Here is a 25,574-nt window from a genome sequence, read left to right as displayed (position 1 = left end):
TATATATATATACCACACAGAGGTTTTAGTAAACAAGCTTTGTATATATATATGCCACATCTTTATCCATTCATCTATTGATGGACACTTAGGTTGCTTTCATATCTTGGCTATTGTAAATAATGCTGCAATAAACAGGGATGCATATATCTTTTTGAATTAGTGTTTTGTTTTCTTTGGATAAATACCTAGAAGTGGGATTACTGGATCTTATGATACTTCTAGTTTTAGTTTTTTGAGGAAACTCCATATTGTTCTCCACAGTAGCTGCAACAATTTAAATTCTTACCAACAGCACATGAGGATCCTTCTTCTTTATATCCGTTTCAACACTTGTCATTTCTTGCCTTTTTGATACTATCATTCTGACTGGTGTGAGGTGACATCTCACTGTGGTTTTGATTTGCATTTCCCTGATGATTTGTTATGTTGAGCATCTTTTCATGTGTCTGTCGGTCATCTGCATGTCTTCTTTGGAAAAATGTCTATTAGATCCTTTGCCCATTTTTAATTGGATTATTTGCTTTTTAACCTATTAATTACTTAGAAGTTATTTTAAAATTTCCAAATATGTTTTATTATTTCTTTTATCAGATTGTGACCAGAGAATGTGTTTTGTATATCAACTCTTGTGATTTGTGGAGATTTGCTTTGTGGCCTTGTACTTCAGTTCTCCAGAATGTTCTGTGTTTGCTTTATAAGAGTATATATTTTCTAATTTTTGAGTTCAGGGGTCTAAATTCGTTCAGTAACTTATTTTGTTTATTATGAAGTTTGGTCTTCCGTATCTTTGCCAGTATTGTTTTTCAACTTAATACAAAAAAACTTCCATTATAACTATGGATTTATCAATTTTTCTTTGTGATTCTGCCAGTTTTTACTTTACATAGATAGAAACTCTGTTTTTAAGTGCCTACAAGTATTGTTATTTTCCTAGTTATTTTTTTCTCATTATCTAGTTACCCTTTTATCTCAAATAATGCATTTTGCCTTCAGTCAATTTCGTCTGGTATTACTATAGGCATACCAGCTTTGTTTTGCTTAGTATTTGCCTGCTACAAGTTTTCCATCCTTCCACTTTCAAGATTTTTGGATCCTTATGTTTAGATGTCTTTTTGATAATATATAGCTAGATTTTATTATTTTATCCAGGTTGAGAATCTCTGCTGCTTTAAAAACTAGTTTAATATTTGTTGTGGTTAAAAATAGACTCAGAAAAAAAAAATAGACTCAGAAGGGCAAAGGATTTGAACAGATTTGAGGCACCAAGGAAGATATGTGGAAGAAAATAGTGTTTAGAAATATGCTCAACACCATAAGTCATTGGAGAAATAGAAATTGAAACTATGGTGACATGTACCACTACATATCTATTGGAATGGCAATAGCAGCAACAATAACAAGCCTGATAATACTGAGTGCTGGTGAGAATGCAGTGAGAATGCAAAATGGTACAGCCACTTTGGAAAACAGTTTAGGAGTTTCTTATAAAGTGAAACATACACCTGCCATATGACCCAGCAATTCCACTCCTATGTATTTACTGAAGTGAAATGAAAGCTTCTTTACACTAAAACCTCTGTGTGAATCATTTTTATAGCCGCCTCATTCATAATCTGTAAATTCTAGAAACAATTCAAATGCTCTTCAGCTCATGAATGAATAAACAAATTGTGACACACCTTATAATGCAGTATTACCCAGCAATGAAAAAGGAGCATTAAGGGCCACAACATAGAAGAATTTCAGTGCCTTATGCCAAGAGAAGGAAACCAGACTCAAAAGGCTACCTATGTATAATTCTATTCATAGACCTTCCTTCTAGCAAAGGCAAACCAGTAGGCTTGGAGGAAAGATCATTTGTTGCCAGGGACTGGGGAGAGGGAAAGGAATTAACTACAAAGGGTCAACATTTATTTGTTTATTTTTTGAGACAGAGGGAGACAAAGAAGGGGGGGGGGTAGGGGCAGAGGGAGAAGGAGAGAGGGTCTTTTTTTTCTTTTAAGATTTTTTAAATTATTTATTTATTTGACAGAGAGAGAGAAAGAGAGAGCGAGCAAGGGGAGCAGGAGAGGGAGAAGCAGGCTCCCTGCCGAGCAGGGAGCCCTATGCGGGTATCGATCCCAGGACCTGAGCCGAAGGCAGCCGTTTAAACGACTGAGCCACCCAGGCGCCGCTGAAGAGAGGGTCTTAAGCCAACTCCACACTGAGCATGGAGCCCAATGCGGGGCTCCATCTCATGACCTTGAGGTCACAACCTAAGCCGAAACCAAGACTGAGATACTTTAATGGACTGTGCCACCCAGGCACCCCAAGGACATTTTTTGAGGTGATCTGTTTTGTTTCTTAATTGTGGTCATGGTTACATGACTGTATGCATCTGCCAAAACTCATATAACTCTTTATCAAAAGAATGAATTTCATTGTATATAAATTAAAAATAAGTTTTAAAAAATCAAAAGAAATAGGGGCACCTGGGTGGCACAGTCTGCAGTCTTAAGTTGGTTAAGCGTCTGCCTTCGGCTCAGGTCATGATCCCAGGGTCCTGGGATTGAGTCCTGCACTGGGTTCCCTGCTTGGTGGAGAGCCTGCTTCTCCCTCTCTCTCTGCAGCTCCCCCAGCTTGTGCTGTCTCTCTGTCAAATAAATAAATAAGATCTTTAAAAAAATTAAAAAAATAAAAAATCAAAAGAAATAGATTTGGATTTGTTTCTCAATATAATTTTACACTTTGCCCTTACCATGCGTTTCCTTTGCTTCTTATTCTTTCTTCCCTTCTCAATCAAGTCAATTTTTCAGTTGTCTTTGTCCTTTAATTCCTTCTTCTTGTTTAAAAGTTTTATATTCTATTTCTATTTTTGAGGCAGACACTGCTGATTGCCTATCTGATATGCATTCTCTCTTTCTTTCTCATTAACATAAACTTACTAGATTTCGCTTGGTATGGTAGTGGGCCCAGTGTGAATTATTCTATTTCCCAGCAAGTGGTAGCTGTGTAGCCTCAGAAGAGAGTGTGGCTAATGAAATGTATACAGACGTCTGTTGAATAAGGCTTCTAGAAAGCCCTTAATAAGAGGGCCAAATCAGCCAGCATGTCCTCTTTGCCCTTTGTTTTACTTCTCTTTCTGCCTGCGCCCTGCAGATCAACACTGAAGAAACCAGGCAATGTTTCACAAAGAAGCAGGAAGAATTTACATTCCATTTTAAGAACATTTTGATGTTGGGACCTATTAAGCTGGACTAGCAATAAGAAATATTAGTGAATTGTTCTTGTAACAATGAGATAGAATCTCTTTTGTTTGGGAGGAATGGTTTCTTTGAGGCAGGTAACCTAGAATACCTTTTGAAATTATTTTTTCAGAGTAATCGTATAAAGTATATAACTAAGATCTGATTCTTCCGTAAGTAAATGCAATCATGCCATCCTTAAATGTTAAATTAATACTGTGTTATGAATTGGTTTCACAGGTCTTGTTAACAGCATTAATTAGCTTTGTTGTGGCATTCATCATAATTGGATATGTGGTTCTGAAATTCAATAGAGATTTGTGGGATTTGCAGTCTTCCCTACTCTTTAGCATGACCCTTGGCATGACAGATCCTGTTCATTCTGTGAATTCACTGAAAACTATTGGTATGTCAGATTTATTTCTCTCTCTCACGTTGAATATATAGAGATAAATTATTTTCTTTTGATCTTGGTGAGTTTTTTTTTTTTTTGCATGATTTGTGCATCCAGCAGAGTAGATATTTATGCTATTTTTCTTGGAGATGGGGCATTGATGGACTTGAAAGATGCAATGCAAATAAGGCAACCCAAGACCTGGGATAAATAGCACCAATTATAATCTCAAATAATTTTTTCAAGAATAAAAGTAACCATTCTAGAAGGTGATAAAAATTAGCATTCTTTTTCCATTCCACTGAATTCTAAGCCTCAAGGTAGAAACTCTGCCCTACCCCAGTGAAACTTTTCCAAGGCCTTGCTACCTCTTGTTAGAACTGCCTCCCTTTTGATGTGCACTCCACTATTACTATTTAACATAGTACTGGAAGTCTTAGCCTTAGCAATCAGACAACAAAAAGAAATAAAAGGCATCTGAATGGGCAAGGAAGAAATCAAAAGTTCACTCTTTCCAGATGATGTAATACTCTATGTAGAAAACCCAAAATACTCCACCAAAAAATTGCTAGAACTAATACATGCATTTAGCAAAGTTGCAGGATGTAAAATCAATGTGCAGAAATCTGTTGTATTTTTATACACCAATAATGAAGCAGCAGAAAAAGAAATCAAGGCATTGATCCCATTTGCGATTGTACCAAAACAATAAGATACCTAGGAATAAACCTAAACAAAGAGGTAAAAGATCTGTACTCTGAAAACTATAGAACACTTATGAAAGTAATTGAAGAGGACATAAAGAAATGGAAAAACATTCCATGCTCATGGACTGGAAGAAGAAATATTGTTAAAATGTCTATACTTCCCAAGACAATCTACACATTTAATGCAATCCGATCAAAATAACACCAGCATTTTTTGCAGAGTTAGAGCAAACAGTCTAAAATTTGTATGGAACCACGAGAGACCCAGAATAGCATCCTGAAAAAGACATACAAAACTGGAGGCATTACAATTCCAGATTTCAAGCTCTATCACAAAGCTGTAGTCATCAAGACAGTATGGTACTGGCACAAAAACAGACACATAGATCAATGGAACAGAATAGAGAACCCAGAAATGGACCCACAACTATATGGTGAACTAATCCTCAACAAAGTAGGAAAGGATATACAATGGATAAAAGACAGTCTCTTCAACAAATGGTGTTGGGAAAACTGGACAGCTATATGCAAAAGAATGAAATTGGACCACTCTCTTATACCCTACACAAAAATAACTTCAAAATGGATGAAAAGACCTAAAAGACAGGAAACCATCAAGATCCTAGAGGAGAACACAGGCAGAAACCTCTTTGACTTTGGCTGAAACAACTTCTAACTAGACACATCACCAGAGGCAAGGAAAACAAAAGCAAAAATGAACATTGGGACTTCATCAAGATAAAAAGTTTCTGCACAGTGAAGGAAACAATCAACAAAACTAAAAGGCAACCTATGGAATGGGGGAAGATATTTGCAAATGATCTATCTGGTAAGGGTTAGTATCCAAAGTCTATAAAGAACTCAACACCCAAAAGACAAAAAATCCAGTCAAGAAATAGAAGACATGAGCAGACATTTTTCCGAAGAAGACATCCAGATGGCTAATAGGCACATGAAAAGATGCTCCATATCAGTCATCATCAGGGAAATACAAATCAAAGCCACAATGAGATACCACTTCACACCTGTCAGAATGGCTAAAATTAACAACACAAGAAACAACAGGTGTTGACAAGGATGTGGAGAAAGGGGAACCCTCTTACACTGTTGGTGGGAATGCAAACTGGTGCAGCCACTCTGGAAAACAGTATGGAGGTTCCTCAAAAGGCTGAAAATAGAAATACCCTAGACGCAGCAATTGTACTACTAGGTATTTATCCAAAGGATATAAAAATGCTGGTTTGAAAGGGTACACACACCCTGATGTTTATAGCAGCACTATCAACAATAGCCAAACTATGGAGAGAGCCCAAATGTCCACTGACTGATGAATGGATAAAGAAAATGTAGTATATATACACAATGGAATATTACTCAGCCATCAAAAAGAATGAAATCTTGCCATTTGCAACAACGTGATGGAGCTAGAGTGTATTATGCTAAGTGAAATAAGTCAGTCAGAGAAAGACAAATATAGTATGATCTCACTCATATGTGGAATTTAAGAAAGAAAACATGAATATATGGGAATTGGGGGGGGAAGGATAGAGGGAAATAAACCATAAGAGACACTTAACAATATAGAACAAACTGAGGGGTGCTGGAGGGAGTTGGGTGGGGGGAATGGGCTAGATGGGTGAAGGGTATTAAGGAGGGTACTTGTGATGAGCACTGAGTGCTGTAGGTAAGTGATGAATCACTGAATTCTACTCCTGAAACCAATATTGCACTGCATGTTAATAAGTAAAATTTAAATTAAAAAAAGATAAAAAAAAACACACAAAAATTTTTAAAATATATACACTAGAAGAAGAAGAAGAAGAAGAGGAGGAGGAGGAGGAGGAGGAGGAAGAAAGAAGAAGAAGAAGAAGAAGGAGAAGGGAAGGAAGGGGACAGGGAGGGGGAAGGGAAGGGGGAGGGGGAAGAAGAAGAAGAAGAACTGCCTCCCTTTTGGTCTAGCTAACCTTAAGCAGGTAGTGGAAGGGGGTGTAGTTTATTTAAAAGAAATGGGTCAGAACATAGTTGGGCAAACATGTTCAATAATAGCTTATTCCCAAGAGGGTTTCGGGTCTTGCAGTACTTCCCGTCTTATTTGGTAAAAGATGATTTCACTCTGAAATATCCCCCTGTTGTCATGTTTTATTAACACAGCAGTAAAAACATGAAATGATTAGATGCTATGGTTTCTGTTTTTGACTCGGAAATATTTTTCTAACCAATTTTAACGTATTTATATTTAGTGGAATATATTGCCTTATGATTGGAATGGGAAACCTCCAACCTTGCCTGCAAGTGGGATTTCCAATTTTACACCCATTTATTTATTTATTTAAGATTTTATTTATTTATTTGACAGAGAGAGACACAGAGAGAGAGGGAACATAAGCAGGGGGAGTGGGAGAGGGAGAAGCAGGCTTCCGGATGAGCAGGGAACCCGATGCCAGGGCTTGATCCCAGGACCCTGGGACCATGACCTGATCCGAAGGCAGATGCTTAACAACTGAGCCACCCAGGCACCCCTTTAGACCCATTTATACTTGCATTTGGGAAAATGTAAGTTTTAAGACACTTTTGGTAGTGATATCCTAAATTGTCATCTTTCTCAAAGAGTCTGATCCTGTCCTCTTTTATTTCTCTCTCTCTTTTTTAAGTACAAGTTATTTTTCCTAATTTTCCTTCATCTGCCTTTCTCATTTAGCCATTTGTATTTGCCAGTTGTTTTATGCACCTCATTTTTTTCCTGCTCCTTTTCCTGAAATCTCTTGACTGTAAGTGGCTATAAACATTATTTATTGCAGTTGCTATATTAAATTTTTTTTCAAAAAGGAAATATAATAAAAAGTTTTCTATTTCTTTAAAAGAAAACTAGTGAAGCTATTTAGCTCTTAGTTGATATTTTCTTTATGTCAATAATGCTCAAGGTGGTATGTGGATTCTGGATCCAATAACATTTTTTCTTAATAAATTTTACTCATTTTTAGCAGGGATATCACTCTTATTTATGGTATTCACAGAGTCACCATTTTGGCTGTATGTGTGAATAAGATAAATGGTCCTTTCTTCAAAACAGTTTATTTCTAACTGTCATAATACATTAATTTTTAAAGGAAAGATATTTTTTTGCCACATGCCTAAAATTATCATAATATACAAAACTACAGTTTCTATAATGTGAATAGTGCTTCTTTTGATGTGGTGCCCTTGTGCACTGTAAACCCTGCAGTCTCAATGGCCTGACCCACTGAAAAAAGTGGTGGGTGTTCACACACAAGTGAAAAGGAAATTGTCTATTTATTACCTGTTTGAAAAGAATGCACTGGGCTCAAACAATTTTTACTTTAAAACAAATCTGGAATAGGGTCCTTATAAAGGAATAAAATACAAAGTTTTAGTATGATCTCAATTGAGGAAAAAGTTTATAAGCTTAGAAAAAGACCTCAACATTAAGGTTGTATCTGAGTCGTGAAATTGTACATGGTTTTTGTTTTATTCTTTCTTTTTCCAAATTTTACAATGAATTAGAGAATATAAGTTAGTTCTACATTAAGCCAATAAAGAATAGGGAAGTAATTCTTGTGGTATTTTGCCATTAAACACAACTATAAGTCAAAGTCAAAGCTTCATACTGGGGCACCTGGGTGGCTCTGTCAGTTAAGCATCTGCCTTCGGCTCAGGTCATGATCCCAGGGTCCTGGGATCCAGCCCTGCATCAGGGCTGAGCAGGGAGCCTCCTTCTTCCTCTTCCTCTCCCTCTTCTGCTCATGCTCTCTCTCGCTCTTTCTCTCTCTAAAATAAACAAAATCTTTAAAAAAAAAAAAAATGCTTCATACTTCAGACCTCGTATTTTACCTGTTCCTGGTTGACTCACTGAATTTGAGGAAAGGATGAAAGGATTTCTTGACCAACTAAATCAAATGTGCTAATAGTTTCTACACCTGTTTAACCAGTAGTTTTGTGCCTTCTGTCATGGTCAAAGCTAGCAACAGGTAGTAAGCTGAAGATTGGTTAGCAACCCTCCTGGGAGTTTCCTGGGTGTGATTTGAAACTGACCCCCATACATGGAGGGCAGGGAGAAACTAAAGCAAGAGGCAGGTCACTGCAGGTTGGTAGGTGGCAGCTTTTATAAGCAAAAGACTTACATACAAGGCTTATCTTGGGCAGCAGCAAGATGAAAGCATCCCTGTACCTGCTCACCAAATCTGGAAAGTTTATGTAGAGGCATTACCTGGGTCCAGTCACATACACTGTGTAGGTGTTCTGAACACCACATCACTATCTTAAGGCTATGTCCTTGGAGCAGCCTCTGGGAGCAGGAAAGGCAAGTGAAACTCACATTCCAAGCACAGGAGAGTGGCTGAAGGGCCTCTAATCACATGGGTCCAAGTCACGGGCCAACTGCCCGTCATATCTTCTTGGTGATATCCAAGAAGCAGGAAAATATGACCCATAAAGTGTACAAAAATAATAAGTAGATTGAGTTATGAGGCAGATGGTAGAATTATCAGACAAAAATATTAAAGCAGTTATTGTAACTCTGTATGTTCAAAAAATTAGAGGAAAGATTAAGGTTGGGTTAGAACTTACTCCTATCAGCTTATGAGAGCACATTGTTAAATAATCAGGAATTTTGCAAGCCAGTTGTTAAACCATTAGTAGCTTCAAATTGGCTATGGTGGGAGTGTTTATGTGTGGAATTTGCAAATGCTACAAATGAGATTGTTTTGTTTTTGTTTTAATTTTGTAGAAGTGATTTATCAGCATATCACTGGACATATATGGTAGATATAAAAGAGACCTAAATCAAATTTCTAGAGATGAAAAACAATAGCTAAGGCAAAAATTCCACTGATGGAAGTAGATTAGATACTGCAAAAGAAAGTATTAGGGAACTTAAAGATGCAGCAATAGAAACTATCCAAAATGAAGCACATGGAGAGAAAGACTAAGATAAGTGAACAGAACATCAGTGAGCCACTGTGGGACAACTTCAAGTGGCTTAATATACAAGTCCCCAAAAGAGAGGAGACAGAGAGGAAGAAAGAAAAAAATATTTGAAGAAATAATGAATGAAAAATTTCTAAATTTGATGAAGATTTTACAACCACAGATTTCAAGAAGCTCAACATACCATGAGCCCAAGAAGCGGAAAACTGCATCATGGCACATAAAAATCAAGTTCCTAAAAAGCAATGATAAGGGGAATATCTTAAAGGCAGCCAGAGGGAGAAAAAGAGACACATTATATGCAGAGGAACAAAACTAATGACTTCTTTTCAGAAACAATGTAAGCCAAAAGATGGTGGAGCGACATTGTTAAAGTACTAAAAGAAAAGCTTAAAATTCTCAGTGAAACTATCTTTCAAAAGCAAAGGTTAAATAAAACTTTCTTAAACATATTGAAGTTGAAAGAACTTATCACCAGCGGACCTGCACTATAAAAAAAAAATGTTAAAGGAAGTCAGGCAGAGAGAAACGTATCAAATGGAAATTTGGATCTACACAAAGCAATGGGAAGCACTGTAATTGGTAAACATATGGGGAAATATGACTTTTTTCTTATTTTAAAATCACTTTAAAAGATGACATTTAAAGCCCTGTGGGGTTTGTTTATCTGCTCCTCCATTCTTTGCGTATGGTTTCCACTCTCAGGATCACAAGTTGGCTACTAAAGTTCTGGCCATCACGTCCACATTTCAGGTAAGAAGAGGAAGAAGGGCAAGTGACAAAGAGATGCTCCTTTCAACCAAGTCACCTCTCCCTCCAAGAAATTTTCCCCAAATCCCACTTGGTAACTTCCACTTATTTTTATCTCAGTGGACACTCTTAGAAGCCCAGGCTATGAGGAAAAGTGGTCATTTAACTGGACACGTTGCCACCCTGGATAAAACCAGTATTGTTACCAAGAACAGAGGATGGATACTGGTTGAGCAAGTACCAGTCACTATCACCCTATTCATAAGTTGTATATCACAAAGCAATTAATTTGATTATATTTTCCATTACACTTACCTGTTTGTGAATGTTAAGTGCCAATAAGATTTTGTATTTAATTTTTAATAACAGCTTTATTGAAATATAATCCACATACCATAAAATTCATCCTTTTAAACTGTACAGTGGCCCCTGGATAGCTCAGTCAGTAGAGCATGTGACTCTTGATCTCGGGGTCATGAGTTCAAGCCCCATTATTGAGTGTGGAGCCTACTTAAAAAGAAAAAATTTAAAAAAATTTAAACTGTAGATTTCAGGGGTCTATATTTGCAGAGTTATACAACCATCATCACCATCTAATTTTAGAACATTTTTAATTACCCCCAAAGAAATCTCCTACCAGCAGTCATTTCTTACACCCCCATTCCCCCAAATCCCTGGCAACCACAAGTCTATTTTCTGTCTATGGATTTGCCCATTCTGGACATTTCATACAAATCAAACCATACAATATGTTTTCTGTGTTTGGCTTCTTCCACTCTGTATAATGTTTTCAAAGTTCATCCATGTTGTAACATGTAACAGTCAGTACTTCATTCTTTTCTGTGGCTGAGTAATTCAATTCATTATTATGAATAATACCGCTATGAACATTCATGGACAAATTTTTGTGTGGACATAGGTTTTCAATTCTCTTGGGCATATGTCTATAAGTAGAATTGCTGGGTCATCCTTTGTACTTCTTTCTTTTTTCCTTTTATTTTTTGAGAGAGAAAGAGTGTGTGTGCAAGCACGTGCGTGTGCCAGGGGAGGGGAGAAAGGGCAGAGGGAGAGGGAGAGAGAGAATCTTAAGTAAGCTCCACACCCAGCATGGAGCCTGATGCAGTGCTTGATCTCACAACCCTGAGATCACGACCTGAGCTGAAATCAAGATTGGACGCTCAACCAACTGAGCCATCTAGGCGACCCTGTACTTATTTCTAAAATGTGATTTTTGTGGAGTCTATTCATATTTATTCAAGCTAAATATTGTGTCCTGAGAAGTGTTCTGTCTCATTCCAAAACTCAAGTGTGATTTGAGGCCATGAATACTTCAAAGAATGTTCTTGTCCTGTTCCTTTGTCATTGGAGAGATTAAAAAATGGTGATTGGGGTTGCCTCGCAGACCCACCCCAGTCATGGCTTTTTTCTTTTTTGTTTGACATATTCGTTCTCTTCTATTTTTGTGTTTCCTGTGCAAGAGCATCATTTTCATGTACCAAATTAAATTACATTTTTTATTTCCTTTTCCAGGCATTTCCAAAATGTATACTGATATCATAAGAGGAGAATCAATGATCATTTGTGGCTTCACATCCATTTGTTTTGGAATTTTTCGGAGCAACTTTCTCCAGAGTTCCATGTTTACGGGTAGGAGCATCTTTTTTGTCTTATTTTCTAAAATCATTATTATATGATGCATTTCAATTCACACTGAAATTAAAATATATTAAAGGGCGCCTGGCAGTTTCAGTCAGAGGGGCATGTGACTCTTGATCTCAGGGTCGTGGGTTTGAGCCCCATGTTGGGTGTACAGATTACTTAAATAAATAAAAAAATCTTTAAAAAAGTAAAAATAAAATAAAATACATTCAAGATGTCTTAACTTTACTGCTTTCTCTATACTTTTGGACCAATTAAAGTAGAATATCAGTTAACAAGAAAATAATTACCATCTGTGTGTTTTCTTGGACAGGAAGGGGGAAAGAATGTTAAAGAAATGGTTTCATCTCTTTCCTTCACACCCATACACACACAGGCACACAAGAGTAACTTCCTTCCTGGATCAATCTGGATCTCAGTGAGTGGATATTAAGAATTGACTTGATCCTGAATTTAAGCCTGCGGGTGAAGGCAGAATGTTTCCAGGAGTACTGGAGAGTCAGGCCCTGGGAGTGATAATAGATTAGTGTGGTTAAAGTTCACTGGGGGTATGGAGCGTGTTGCTTTGCTAGGTTTCCAGAAGTGGTTCTAGTAGAAAAGAAAGGAGGCGGGGAAATCACAGCATAAACAGGGAAAAGGTGTCCTCCTGATCTGTTTATGTGATAGTTTTAGGAGGAGAGAGGTGCTGAAAGGAGAAAGAATGTTGGTGATAAAAGGGGATTGCAGTGCTTCTCAGTGGGGAGCTAGAGGCATTTGGGGTGGGACAGTCTGTTATTTAGGACTGCCCTTGGTATTGCCTGACACATGCTCATTACTGCCAGTGTTGCCCCCAGTTATTGGGACTACGGAAAATTTCTCTTCTCCATTTCCCAAATGCCCCTGGGCTGGGGGCAGGGGTCACAAATGGACTGCAGGTTGGTGGCGACCCTGGACATGATTTGCTTGGCCCAAACGTAGTTTGTAAAAAATACGAATTTGGATGTCTTTTGGTCAGACATTCACTCTCCCGTTTGTCACAGACTTTCCACATTTATGCTCTCTGCCTGGCTTTTGAGGATGTTGGAGTCTGCTGTCCCTGGATAAGTGAATCTCAAACTGTAGACTTTAAGGGAAAAAATATCCCCAGAGTCTCTGTTTTGCCAGGCTTTCATGGGGAACCCCCACTTGCTGAAGAACAAGGTCCCATTCAAAATCTCAAAAGCAAACCGAAGTGCATAGACCCAAATGCCATCAATGAAAGAAATGAAAATTATAGTTCAACTTCTTTTTTTTTTCTTATTTTCTTTTTTCTAGAGTTACATGTAATCTTGGGCCTCTCCTTGGACATCCTGGGAAGCATAATATGTGGATATTCGTGTGCAAGAATCATTCAGTTTATATTGACTGACCTCTTTAGCAATACACTTACTAGTGTCATTCTTTGCATTTCAATGGTGTACATGACCTTCTACATTGGTAAGGCAGAAACAGATACAAAAAATGCTGTCCTCGAAGTGAATTTTATGTATTTTTGGTTTTCATTGATCTTGAATCCAGTTGCCTCCTCCCAACTGCTTCCTCCTTGTGGTGGCCCCTTTGTGCGTCTTGTCATATTATCCTTCTGCCACTTCTAGCTCTTTCCTGGTCTTTCTTAACATCCCCTTAATTCCAAGTCCAATGTCCCTTCCCTTTGCATTTCTTCTCCATGTAATTACTCTCTTATTCTTTTCGAGCCCCACCTTTTGACCTTACATTTAGTCACTGGCCATCCCCTGGAAATCACTGGCAGCTCTGTGCTGATTCCTGTTCTGACCTTAGCAACCCATCTCTAAAATGAGATTGCTGGTAAAGATGCTCCTGAGGTCTTTCCAGCCCAGCTGTCTTTCACTCAGTGGGTACCAGACTGAGGAGACTGTAGGAATGGCAGCCATTACCAGCAGCTAGGAGGCAGGAAAAGAGAGGGAGAAATCAGGTGTACCTGGATCTGGAAGAGTGGAATAATGGCAGGAGTCAGAGTACCTAGCACTGACAGACCTGCAGTAATCATTTGCTGGTTTAGTCTAGTGAGATGGGCAATTAAAGTCTTTTACTGGCCTTAGTAAGGTGGTCAGTCCCCAAGAGCCATAGTAACTGCATAGAAATGGTCATATCCTGCTTCTGCTTTCACGCCACACAGTAGAGTGACTTCCATCTGTGAAAGACCTCAGATATCAAGAGCTTAATTGCTCCTCTTGTCCTCTCCAGTCACCTAGAAGTGCTGCTTCCTCTATAGATAAAATGCCACTCAGGAGTTGCTTACTGACCCGAATCAGTAAAATTACAGAAAAAGTTCCCTGAAGGGTCATTTCCTTCATCTTTTTTTCTTTCTTTCTTCCTTCCTTTCTTTCTTTCTTTCTTTCTTCTTTCTTTCTTTCTTTCCTTTCTTTCTTTCCTTTTCTCCCTGTGAACCTTTATGGATGCCTTAAATGTGTGAAGAAAAAGATTTTAAACAAAAAATTAATTATTTCCATTTCTTCCACTAGATCATGAGTTCCTTGAGGTGGAGGCTGTCTCTTCAAGTTTTTATTTATTCTCTTTTCTGTGTTCCCCCAGGCCCAGTGCTTCCCATATGCCTGAAAGTAATTTAAGACATGTTGGTCGAATAAACTGATACTAATTCTCAAAGAACTTTGGAGTTAGGCAGGTTTCAGTTCAGACCCCAACTTCACAATTTATTAGCTTGTTGACCTTGGAATATTACTTATCCTCTCTAAGCTTTATTTAGTTTCCTCATCTATGAAAGTGATACAGTAACACCTAATTTATAGGGGTATTGCTGGCACTAATGAGATAATGTGTGTTATGTGACTTGATTATGCGGATGTGTTGGAGATAGAGCTTACCACCTTGTAAGAGCTGATTGCACACATCTCTTCACAACTCTGTGCAGGTGGCATCATTTGAAATTTGCCCTATTGGGAGTATTTACTGCCATGGAAATTGGCAGACACTGCCCATCAGGGATTTTTTTTTTTTAACCTCCAGAGAGCTGGTTTTAAACATTTACTACCACTGGACTCAAGTTAGGGCAGCCCACAAATGTTGGTTCCTTTCCACTTTCTTTTTTTTTTTTTTAAAGGTCTCTTTATTTTTTATTTATTTATTTTTTAATTTTATTTATTTATTTGCGAGAGAGAATGAGATAGAGAGAACATGAGGGGGGGGAGGGTCAGAGGGAGAAGCAGACTCCCTGCTGAGCAGGGAGCCCGATGCGGGGCTCGATCCCAGGACTCCAGGATCATGACCTGAGCCGAAGGCAGTCGCTTAACCAACTGAGCCACCCAGGCGCCCGGTTCCTTTCCACTTTCTTTCTAAAAGATGACGATGCTTCCAGTCAGTGGTTGGGAGGTCTGGCGTAAATCCTTCCTTTTAGTCTCAGAAGGAATCACTGCTGAGGGAGCCTTGATGTTGGACCTCGAGCCTCCAGAACTCTGAGGCAATAAATTCATGCTGTTTAAGATAGTTTGTGGTACTCTGTTACAGCAGAGAAACGGGTACTTCTCTCTCCTCCATTGCATTTTCCTCTGCTTCACGGATTAACAAGCCACTTTGGGCAGTCCTTTACTCTTATATTTAATAAGTTCCTGACAGCAGAAGTCAGTAACAGACATGTTATCAGGAGAAGTTCCATTGCCAGAAATTCCATTGCCAAACATAGATAAAATTCTAATTCACACTTTCTCTAATGTTACATTTCTGTCATGTTATCTAATTTTGTTTTCTTCCCTCACTAAGGAACGTGCAATCAGCTGGCTTAAGCCCAGGGAGCATCTGATTGAAGTTAGAGTGTCACCTCTTTGAGTGCATGTAGTAATTTCCCATTTTTGTCTCAATTGTGTTCAATTCATGAAACCTGGACCTCAAGAAATCACTTGTACCAGCACATTCATTCTTTTTCATGAAACAAAACAAAACAAAATGGCATAGACATTGCCTCGCAAAGGACACAATGCTTCTGGAACATTGTTGGTTGACGGGTAGTACAGTTGGAAATATTAATATATCGGCCCATGGAAGAAAATTTGATTGAGGGGACAAAAGGCCCTTGAAGAGTCAATGTATAATTCATGAGACATGGTGGGTTTTATAAGAGTGTAGGCCAGAGGTATACCAAGAGAGGTGCTTATACAAGCAAGAGGAATATTTTATTGACATTATTCAGAATTTCTGGGGAATGGAGATAACAAAGAGCAGACAACTTTTCATTAGTTTTATTGTTTTAAAACTCTCTATAAACAATGCCTCCCCTTCCTCCCCGTGCCAGCGCTGATCACTCCACTGTCTCTTCACTATCATCATTGGTCTAGGTAATAAATGTCAAACCTCCGTCATTATCCGAATATATTTTAGTTAGAAAACATCCAGTCTTAAATCCTATTGCTTTTAGAAAAAAAAAAGCCCTTTGATTCTCTTAGGAGGACCTTCACTTTTTCTAAACCAGAGAGAGGAAGAGAGAGACAAAGATTGAGAGAGCCACTTGTCTACAGCATCAATTTTCTGTGATGGTTTTTTCCATTGAGTTAGAAAAACTGTACAAGCCTATTTTTAACTATTCAGCTTTATAAAGATGAAAATTACTTCCTTTATTACATGGTCCATGACTTTATCCCCCTTCAGAACATTTAAAATACAATTGAATATAATAGCTTTTGTAATTTTGTAAAAATGTTGTCTAATTATAAAAGTAACACATATTGATTGTAGAACTTTGGAAATATTCTGAAAAGTCAAAAAGAAAAAAAAATCACCTATATACCTGTGTTATAAATTAGACCATGGATACATTTTGGTATATGTCCTCAGCCTTTAAAAAAATACGTATAAACATACATACATATGTTAATATATGCCTTTATACCATGTAATTCTATAACATTGGGATTATACTAAATAAGATGACATCAGTTTTAAAATGAAATTATTTACTGGTTTCCTCATAGCAGATGTTGTCTCTAAGTACTGTCTATTACTGAGAAAGACTATGATGAGCTTTAAAATCCAGTAATACTAATTATAAGGAAGTGGAAATAAGATTTCAAAAGACAGTTTCCCTATCATCCCAGTTCCCAGCACTCCTGGTTTTACTCTCCTTGGTTATTTATATTAAATTCAGTTAGATAAGTAGGTAAAACTAAATCTAAAGTGGACTTAAGTGATTAGATAAACCAAAGGAATAATAAAATAAATACTGAAAAGAGTGAAAATATAAAAAAAAATAAAATAAATAAAATTCAAATAAACAGTATTAATTTACTAAGCAGTAAAGTGAATGTATAAAAACAATGGCATAGTAATAGTGACTATCATATCTTCGTTGATTTAAAAGTGTGCCAAGCACTTTTCATGTTATTTAATTGAATCCACACAACTCTGTGGAGCATTATTCTTTTATACCCATTTTACAGATGCAGGGATGCTAATAGAGAAAAGGGAGGTCACATGCCCAGAGCAACCAGCTCTGCCCTGCTCCAAAGCGCTTCAACTATCAGTGTCTATCTATTATTTACTAGACACGCGTTTGTTGGCCTGCTTTCTGTGGCTGCTTTTTTGCTACAACAGCTGAGTTGCGTAGTTGTGACATGGACTGTGTGGCCTGCAAAGACTAAATATTTACTCTGTGATCCTTTACAGAGAAAGTGTGCCAACCCCAGATCTATAGGATTAGGCCGATCCCTTGAAGCAACTTTCCAAGAAATGTGACTCTTAAGTCTCTCACCAATTCTTCACTCAAGATAAAGTACCTCAGTGTGTAGATTTGAATTCAACTAATTTTATTCATTTTTTCCTCCCCAGTGGAATTTTTGGGAATGTCGGGAATGACTGCGTTAGTCACTGTAGGACTGAATTTAGATTCCCTAAGCTTTAAACCGAGGATTGAGTTAATAATTACTAAGTAAGTCTCCTACTGTGTACTTGGTATAGATATCATAGAAGTTTAGTGCTTAAGTGGTTCTGCCTTCTTGGACACATAAGACTCCCCTTTTATAACTTTTTTCTACCTTTTAATTCTGAATTTTATTACCAGTTATATTTGAAAGCACTTAAGGTACCAACAGTTGTTGACATCGATTGATATTCTTGTTATGAATAATGTATATGTGGCTCAGAGGCTGTGATCTTTTTATACATAACTCTTGATAAAAATTTACTTTGGATTGTGAGAAATTAAAAAAAATAATTCATTCCTTTGTTTCCTTCATGACGTCCATGAATGACAGTATCCTAATATGGGAAGAGCTGGAAAAGAAAAGTAGCGGAAAGTTGCCACACCAGCAAAACTCTTAACTTGCCCTTTACATTTGGTAATGCAGGGAGCCATACAAATATCTCTACATGGAGGGAAAACCGTTTGCTTGTCTTCTCAGATAAATGAAATAGGTTCTGTCTGAGAGCTGTGCTAAATTACAGGATTGTTTCAGAATTACTTCACAAGTCCTAGCTCAGTGTAGATCAAATGAAAGCAAATGTTAAAACAAGAAGCCATAATCCTGAGTTTTCCCAGGAAGATTCATTTTTTAAACATAGACGACTATCCATTGTTCTGAAATTATGGCCTGTCTACTTTTTTGGTGTTTAAAATGTTCTTTCTTTTATGAAATCCCAGTGATAGAAGATGGTACTTTAAAAAAAAAATAATTTCACTTGGCAAAATAAAAAAATTGGCACCTATAATAACTCTTCTAATTTTGTATCTCTATGAATATGACACTTAACTGGTTTTTAGAATCCAGAAGCTTGGGAATAAATAGTTCATAGAATATATACTTTTTGTCTGAATTTGGACAGTTTCCCGAGCTCAGTCATGCTGAGCTGGTTGCATATATAATGATGTCTGTCAGCATCATTATATATTACTCATTCTATTCATTTAATTGTTTATTCTTGAACCTATTCAACCAATCCTTTCTTAATGTCTACTGTGGCCTGGATGTTGTATCTCAGGTTTGGGGCTATGTAAATAAGTCCCCTTCTCAGAAGGCACTCACAGTTAAGTGGTGGGCATGTTTATTTAAGAAACTAGTAAATCTGGATCCCTATAGATTTATTGGGATCCTACTATATGTAAGGCATTTTTTTTAGGTCCTGTGGAGACATTTGAAAAAGTATTCTCAGTTATCCCATCATTTCTGAATTTCAGAAAACTAAGCAGGGGACCTCAAACCCTTCCTTTCTCTGAGTTCAGAATCTAATGAATCAGGAGATGGGAATCAGATAGAGAATCAGACCATCTATTTGATTGGGGTAGTGCTGTTTCAGAGAACATGGCCTCCCTCTGAAGCCAAAATGAGGTTTCCTAATGCTGCCTTCCAAATGTAGATCTTGAGACCCACCTATAAGGAGGCTGGTTTGTGGAACAGGCACACTCACCTAGTTAGCTGAAAGGGAAAGTCCCAGTGGAGGGGCCCAAGAGGAGGTGGGACTTGCAGTCTGCTTGTAGAAGTCAAACCCGGCCTGGGTGCAGGTGTATTACCACATGGAACCAGAACAGCCCTGAGCCCTAACCACTGTGTTCTGGTCTACTCAGTAAGACTCTTTGGGGGTGAGCCAGGTGTATAGATATTTAGAAAGCAATACGGGTGATTCTAATTCACTTGTCTGCTTAACGAACCATGGTGGTATAGACAATTGGCACTGCAGGGATTTAAAGGAGGATCACTTCCAATGAGAGTGCTTAGGATGGTTTCATGAAGAACACAGGATTCGAGTTAGCCTTACGAGATTTTTAGGAATTCAGTAGATGGGAAAGCAGACAGGAGAGACTTTCAAGGTTAGGGGACTTTCAAGCAAATCATGAAGGGAGAAATCCTGCAGAGGGCAGTGAGGTGTTCCAGTCAACTGTTGAAAAGTCAAGGTTAACCAGGTGATTCTGGGGTTAGCTGTGGCACACCCAACAGTTTGATATGATGCCAGCTAAGCTCAGCAAAACTGCCACAGCACCAATCGGGGGAGGAGATGGAGAGACTTATTTTCCTGCCTTGCTCTTGCTATTCTCCTATGAGAGGCAGCCCATGGGCATGGTGTGATGAGAGTATTGGAGGATATGGAGCCGGGTGTATTTTAGTTCCAACAAAATTCTTTTTAAATGTTGATTGTAACAGTGCTGGAGGCAAGGACCTCTGCTAAGACAAGAATGATAGGTATGTGATACATGCTTTTCTGTGAAAAGGCAACTATTTAAAAAACCCATTGCTTAAAATGTGATTTATTTTCCATTCATCCTAGGTTCCTAATAATGTTTTCAACTGTATACCAACAATTAATATATACTTTCTTTGGCATTGTAATTGGATGTGGAGAAACCAAGTATTTAGGATTTCATACTGTGGTTTTCATGTTCATCTTATTTGCAACAGTGAATTTTGTAAGGTAGGAATTATATCTTAAAGTTTGCTTACTGGACTTAGGTTCTTAAGCCCAGAATTAGAATTGGGAGGCAGTGGGTTATAGCAAGAAGAGCTCTGGACGTGGAGTCAAAAAACCTGACAATAGCTTACTGTGTGATTGGGGAAGTCTGTTTACTCTTCAAAGTTTCATCTAGAAAAGGAGAAGGGGCAAGAACAGCAGCATCAGCATCATGACCCATGAGCTTGGTAGAAATGTACATTCATGGGCCCACCCAGGAAACTTTTTCAACATGTTTGTTAAAGTTTGAGCAACAATGGAGCAGATTAATGGCTCTTAACGTTTTTGTTGACTTTCATCCTCCTTTATTATCATCATAGCTATGATAAAGCCATTTATTAAGCACCTACCATGTACATTATGCCATTAATACTAATACAACCCTATGAAGTAGGTGTTAACTGCATCATTTCACAGATGAAGCCCAGGAAGGTTAAAAACTTGCCTAGAGTTACCCAACTTGAAGGACAGAATTGGGTTTATTTATTATTTTTTAAAAGATTTTATTTATTTGTTTGAGAGAGAGAGAGGGAGAACACGAGCAGGGGGAGGGACAGAGGGAGAGGGAGAAGCAGGCTCCTCGCTGAGCCAGGAGCCCGATGCAGGCCTGATCCCAGGACCCTGGGATCATGACCTGAGCCAAAGGCAGATGCTTAACCAGCTGAGCCACCCAGGCGTCCCCAGAATTGGGGTTTAAACCTGACCCCATGAACATGTTTTCTCTCGAACTCCATTGCCCACTCGTAGAAGTTGTGTCTTTTGATAAGAATTCATTACAGTGTCGCTTCCACTGAGGACACACCTGGCCAAGGGAGCTTCCTTTACAAGATGTTCATCTTCATAACAACACTAGGAGATGAGAATTTCGCGGATGAAGAAACTGGCCAACAAAGGCAAAGTACCTTGCCCAAAGTCAAATGGCTAGGGAGTGCCAGAGACCTTATGTGAACTGTTGGTGTCACCTCCTTAGAGGAGAGGCTTCAATGGAAGGAGTCATCCTCAGGGGCCCTCAAAGTATGGGTGGGCTTTTCATAAGAGACTTGTTGAGAAAAACATTTTAGAGGATGAAGCCAAACTAAGGCCTGGTCATAAAAATTATTGCTAACATGTATTGAGTGCTGACCACATTCAAAACATCATTCTAAGTCCTGTGAATGTTGCCTCATTTAATCGAATCTTCACAATAATCCTTTGAGGCAAGTACACTTACTATCTCCACTTTACAGGTGAAGAAATTGAGGCTTAGAGAGGTTAAAGAACTTGCTTAAGTTTACATGGTTAGGAAAAGCAGCCTCAATTTGAACCCAGGTATACTGACTCCAGAGCCTTTTCTACAACAGACTTTCTGTTGTTGATATCAATAAATGATATGAGTTGTTCTATTTTGGCAGGACTCAATGGTATTTCAGAGAAAAATCATTTAGTAAGGGTGAAAAGGTTGGTAAGAATTATTTTGCAAAAGACTTAAATGCAAAGCAGAGGAGTTTGCTCAAATTAATTATATACATTACAGATCGTAAATGCAGATTTCTCAATGATAGGAATTCTCTAATTGTCTTTTGAAATTCCCAGCTGAACAATTGATACACAATATATTTTTTGAGGCTAAGAGCATGTCAATTTTATTTCTGTTGAAATCTCATTTGAGGGACAGTACTGATATTCTTTTGGTGCAGATCCCCTAAAGATAGATTCTAAATTTTTGGTACAGGGTCTTATAGAAAAATGATCTGTAGACACTTGTGGAGAGCACAGTATTAAGAGTAGAGTTGTTGAGGGCGCCTGGGTGGCTCAGTTGGTTAAGCGACTGCCTTCAGCTCAGGTCATGATCCTGGAGTCCCTGGATCGAGTCCCGCATCGGGCTCCCTGCTCGGCGGGGAGTCTGCTTCTCCCTCTGACCCTCCCCCCTCTCATGTTCTCTCTCTCCTTCTCTCTCTCTCAAATAAATAAATAAAATCTCTCTCTAAAAAAAAAGAGTAGAGTTGTCAAATCAATATGTTGCACACCTGAAACTATCGTTAACATTGTGGGTCAACTATTCTCAAATAAGAAAAAAGAAAGGAGGGGCACCTGGGTGACTCTATCAGTTAAGCCTCTGACTCTTGAAAGCCTGGGTCATGATCTTAGGATTGTGAGATCGAGCCTTGCGTCAGTCTCCGTGTTGGGCATGGAGCCTGCTTGAGATTTTCTTTCTCCCTCTCCTTCTGTTCCTCCCCACTCTAAAAAGAAAAGAAAAGAAAAGAAAAATGATCGCACAAATTGAGGTTACTTATGTGACATTTAGTTTGTGATTCTCACAGGAGCTCAAGAAAAATTTGGTTAAGCCAAGTTTATTAATGTGCCTACAATAATTTTACTTTTTGGCCATCATCTGCATGTCCTCTTGGCCTAATTTCTGGAATAGATGAGCTTGTCAATGTTATTTGAAGAACTTTCTTTCAGAAATTTACTACCCAAATCCGAATAGTGCCCAAAAGGTTAATGATAATTCCTTATATTTGTATAAAACTTCTAGCACTGTTTTTCAAGATTTGAGTATTATATGCAAAATTTAGACAGTAGATTTGGTTTGTTCCAGAAAGTTTGAACAACTTGTCAATAAACTGATTATTTTCTCCTTCCTGAAAAAGTTTTACATGAAATTTAGTATTCAGCCATGAATAACATTGATACCTCAGGTGTGATTAATAAAATTTTTTCTCGCCACAGGTTGCTTACTATTGTTTTAGTGAGCCCCATCCTGATGCATGCGAATTATGAATATAATTGGAAATGGGGAATTGTTATAGCGTGGTCTGGAATTAGAGGAGCTTTTAGCTTACTCTTGGCTCCTGATATTCATAATCTGGCTGGACAAAAAATAGAGTCACCGCAATTGGTAGGAAAAATCGTATCTCATAATTATTCATACTTATTCATTTTTATTTATTTTGTAGTACTTATCATAGTACCCAATAATAAAGTTAACCGTTTTTAAAATTTTTTAATTTAAATTCCAGTTAGTTAACATACAGTGTAATATTAATTTCAGGTGTACAATTTAGTGATTCAATATTTACATACAATACCCGGTTATCATCACATCAAGTGCCCTCCTTAATCCCCATCACCTATTTCACCCATCCCCCCACCCATCTCCCCTCTGGTAACCATCAGTTTGTTCTCTATAGGTAAGAGTCTGTTTCTTGGTTTGCCTCCCTCTCTCTCTTTTTTTCTGCCTCTTTGTTCATTTTGTTTTTTAAATTCCACATATGAGTGAAATCATATGGTATTTATGTTTCTCTGACTGACTTACTTTACTTAGCATTATACTCTCTAGCTCTATCCATGTTGTTGCAAATGGCAAGATTTCATTCTTTTTTGATGGCTGAGGAATATTCCATTATATGTGTGTATGTGTGTGTGTGTACCCACCACACCTTCTTCATCCATTTATCAATCGATGGACACTTGGGCTATTTCCATAGTTTGGCTATTGTAGATAATGCTGCTATAAACATCGGGGTCCATGTATCCCTTTGAATTGGTATTTTAGTGTTTTTTGGGTAAATGCCTGGTAGTACAATTGCTGGATCATAGGGTAGGTCTATTTTCAGCCTTTTGAGGAAACTCCATACTGTTTTCCATAGTGGCTGCACCAGTTTGCCTTCCCACCAACAGTGCAGGAGGGTTCTCCTCTTTCCATATCCTCACCAACACCTGTTACTTCTGGTGCTTTTGATTTAAAGCCATTCTGGCAGGTGTGAGGTGATACCTCATTATAGTTTTGATTTGTATTTCCCTGATAATTAGTGGTATGGAGCATCGTTTCATGTGTCTATTGGCCAGCTCTATGTGTGCTTTGGAAAAATGTCTATCCGTGTCTTTTACCCATTTTTTGGATTATTTGTTTTTTGGGGGTGTTGAGTTGTATACATTCTTTATATATTTTGGATACTAACCCTTTATCAGAGATGTCATTTGCAAATATCTTCCCCCATCCCTCCCACATAGGCTGCCTTTTAGTTTTGTTGATTGCTTCCTTCCCTGTGCAGAAGCTTTTTATTTTGATGAAGTCCCAATTGTTTATTTTTGCTTTTGTTTTCTTTGCCTCCAGAGACATACCTAGAAAGAAGTTGCTATGGCTGATGTCAGAGAGGTTAGTGCCTATATTCTCCTCTAGGATTCTAGTGGTTTCCTGTCTCATATTTAGGTCTTTCATCCATTCTGAAGTTATTTTTGTGTATGGTATAAGAAGGTGGTCCAGTTTCATTCTTTTGCATGTTGCTGTCCAGTTTTCCCAACACTATCTGTTGAAAAGACTGTCTTTTCCCCTGGAATATTCATTCCTGCTTTGCCAAAGATTAATTGACCCTATAGTTGTGGGTTCATTTCTGGGTTTTCTATTGTGTTCTATTGATTTATGTGTCTATTTTTGTGCTAGTTTTGATCATTATAGCTTTGTAATATAACCTGTACTCCAGAATTGTGATGCCTCCAGCTTTGCTTTTCTTTTTCAAGGTTGCTTTGGCTATTTGGGGTCTTTTGTAGTTCCATACAAATTTTAGGATTGTTTGTTCTAGCTCTGTGAAAAATGCTGGTGTTACTTTGATAGGGATTGCATTAAATGTGTAAATGGCTTTGGGTGGTATAGACGTTAATATTTGTTCTTCTAATCTATGAACATGGAATATCTTTCCATTTCTTCGTGTCCTCTTCAATTTCTTTCATCAGTGTTTTATAGTTTTCAGAGTACTGGTCTTTCTCCTGTTTGGCTAAGTTTATTCCTAAGTATCTTAGAGTTTTTGGTGCAATTGTAAATGGGATTGATTCTATAATTTGTCTTTCTGCTGCTTCATTATTGGTGTATAGAAGTGCAACAGATTTGTATATGTTGTTTTTGTATCTTGTGACTTTATGGAATTCATGTAGCAGTTCTTTTTTTTAATTTTTATTTTTAAAATTTAAATTCAATTAGCCAACATATAATACATCATTAGTTTTTGATGTAATGTTCAATGATTCATTAGTTTTGTATAACACCCAGCGCTCATCATATCATGTGCTCTCCTTTGCCCATCACCCAGTTACCCCATCCCCTCACCCACCTCCCTTTCTGCAACCCTCAGTTTGTTTCCCGGAGTCAAGAGTTTCTCATGGTTTGTCTCCCTCTCTAATTTCTTCCCATTCAGTTTTCCCTCCCTGTCCCTATGATGCTCTGTGCTATTCCTTATATTCTACATATGAGTGAAACCATATGATAATTGTCTTAAAAATAAGGAATGCTTCACAAATTTGCATGTCATCCCTGTTCAGGGGCCATGCCAATATTCTCTGTATCGTTCCGATTTTAGTATATGTGCTGCCGAAGCAAGAACTCGTGTATCAGTTGTAGCAATTTTTTGGTGGACCCATTGGGTTTTCTATATAGAGTATCATGTCATCTGCAAATAGTGAAAGTTTGACTTCTTCCTTGCTGATTTGGATGCTTTT

General features: G+C 37.9%; 1 protein-coding gene and 1 non-coding gene across 2 annotated transcripts in view; one reads left to right on the top strand and one right to left on the bottom strand.

The window, feature by feature from the left end:
• Positions 1-25,574, top strand: part of SLC9C2 (solute carrier family 9 member C2 (putative)) — a 96,271-nt gene that overhangs the window by 5,345 nt on the left and 65,352 nt on the right. The window contains exons 4-9 of the mRNA XM_081824622.1: positions 3,468-3,633; positions 11,553-11,669; positions 12,975-13,136; positions 17,493-17,592; positions 19,923-20,066; positions 22,812-22,980. Coding sequence (XP_081680748.1) covers positions 3,468-3,633; positions 11,553-11,669; positions 12,975-13,136; positions 17,493-17,592; positions 19,923-20,066; positions 22,812-22,980 — 858 coding nt within the window. The remainder of the gene's footprint in view (positions 1-3,467; positions 3,634-11,552; positions 11,670-12,974; positions 13,137-17,492; positions 17,593-19,922; positions 20,067-22,811; positions 22,981-25,574) is intronic.
• Positions 25,353-25,459, bottom strand: LOC115941461 (U6 spliceosomal RNA). The gene has a single exon (XR_004076219.1). It is a non-coding gene; the product is annotated as a U6 spliceosomal RNA (small nuclear RNA).

The sequence above is a fragment of the Leptonychotes weddellii genome, chromosome 6 (genome assembly GCF_054177405.1).
Source record: "Leptonychotes weddellii isolate Sample4059 chromosome 6, ASM5417740v2, whole genome shotgun sequence".
Lineage (NCBI taxonomy): Eukaryota > Metazoa > Chordata > Mammalia > Carnivora > Phocidae > Leptonychotes > Leptonychotes weddellii.
This window is presented reverse-complemented; position numbering and strand designations above follow the sequence as displayed.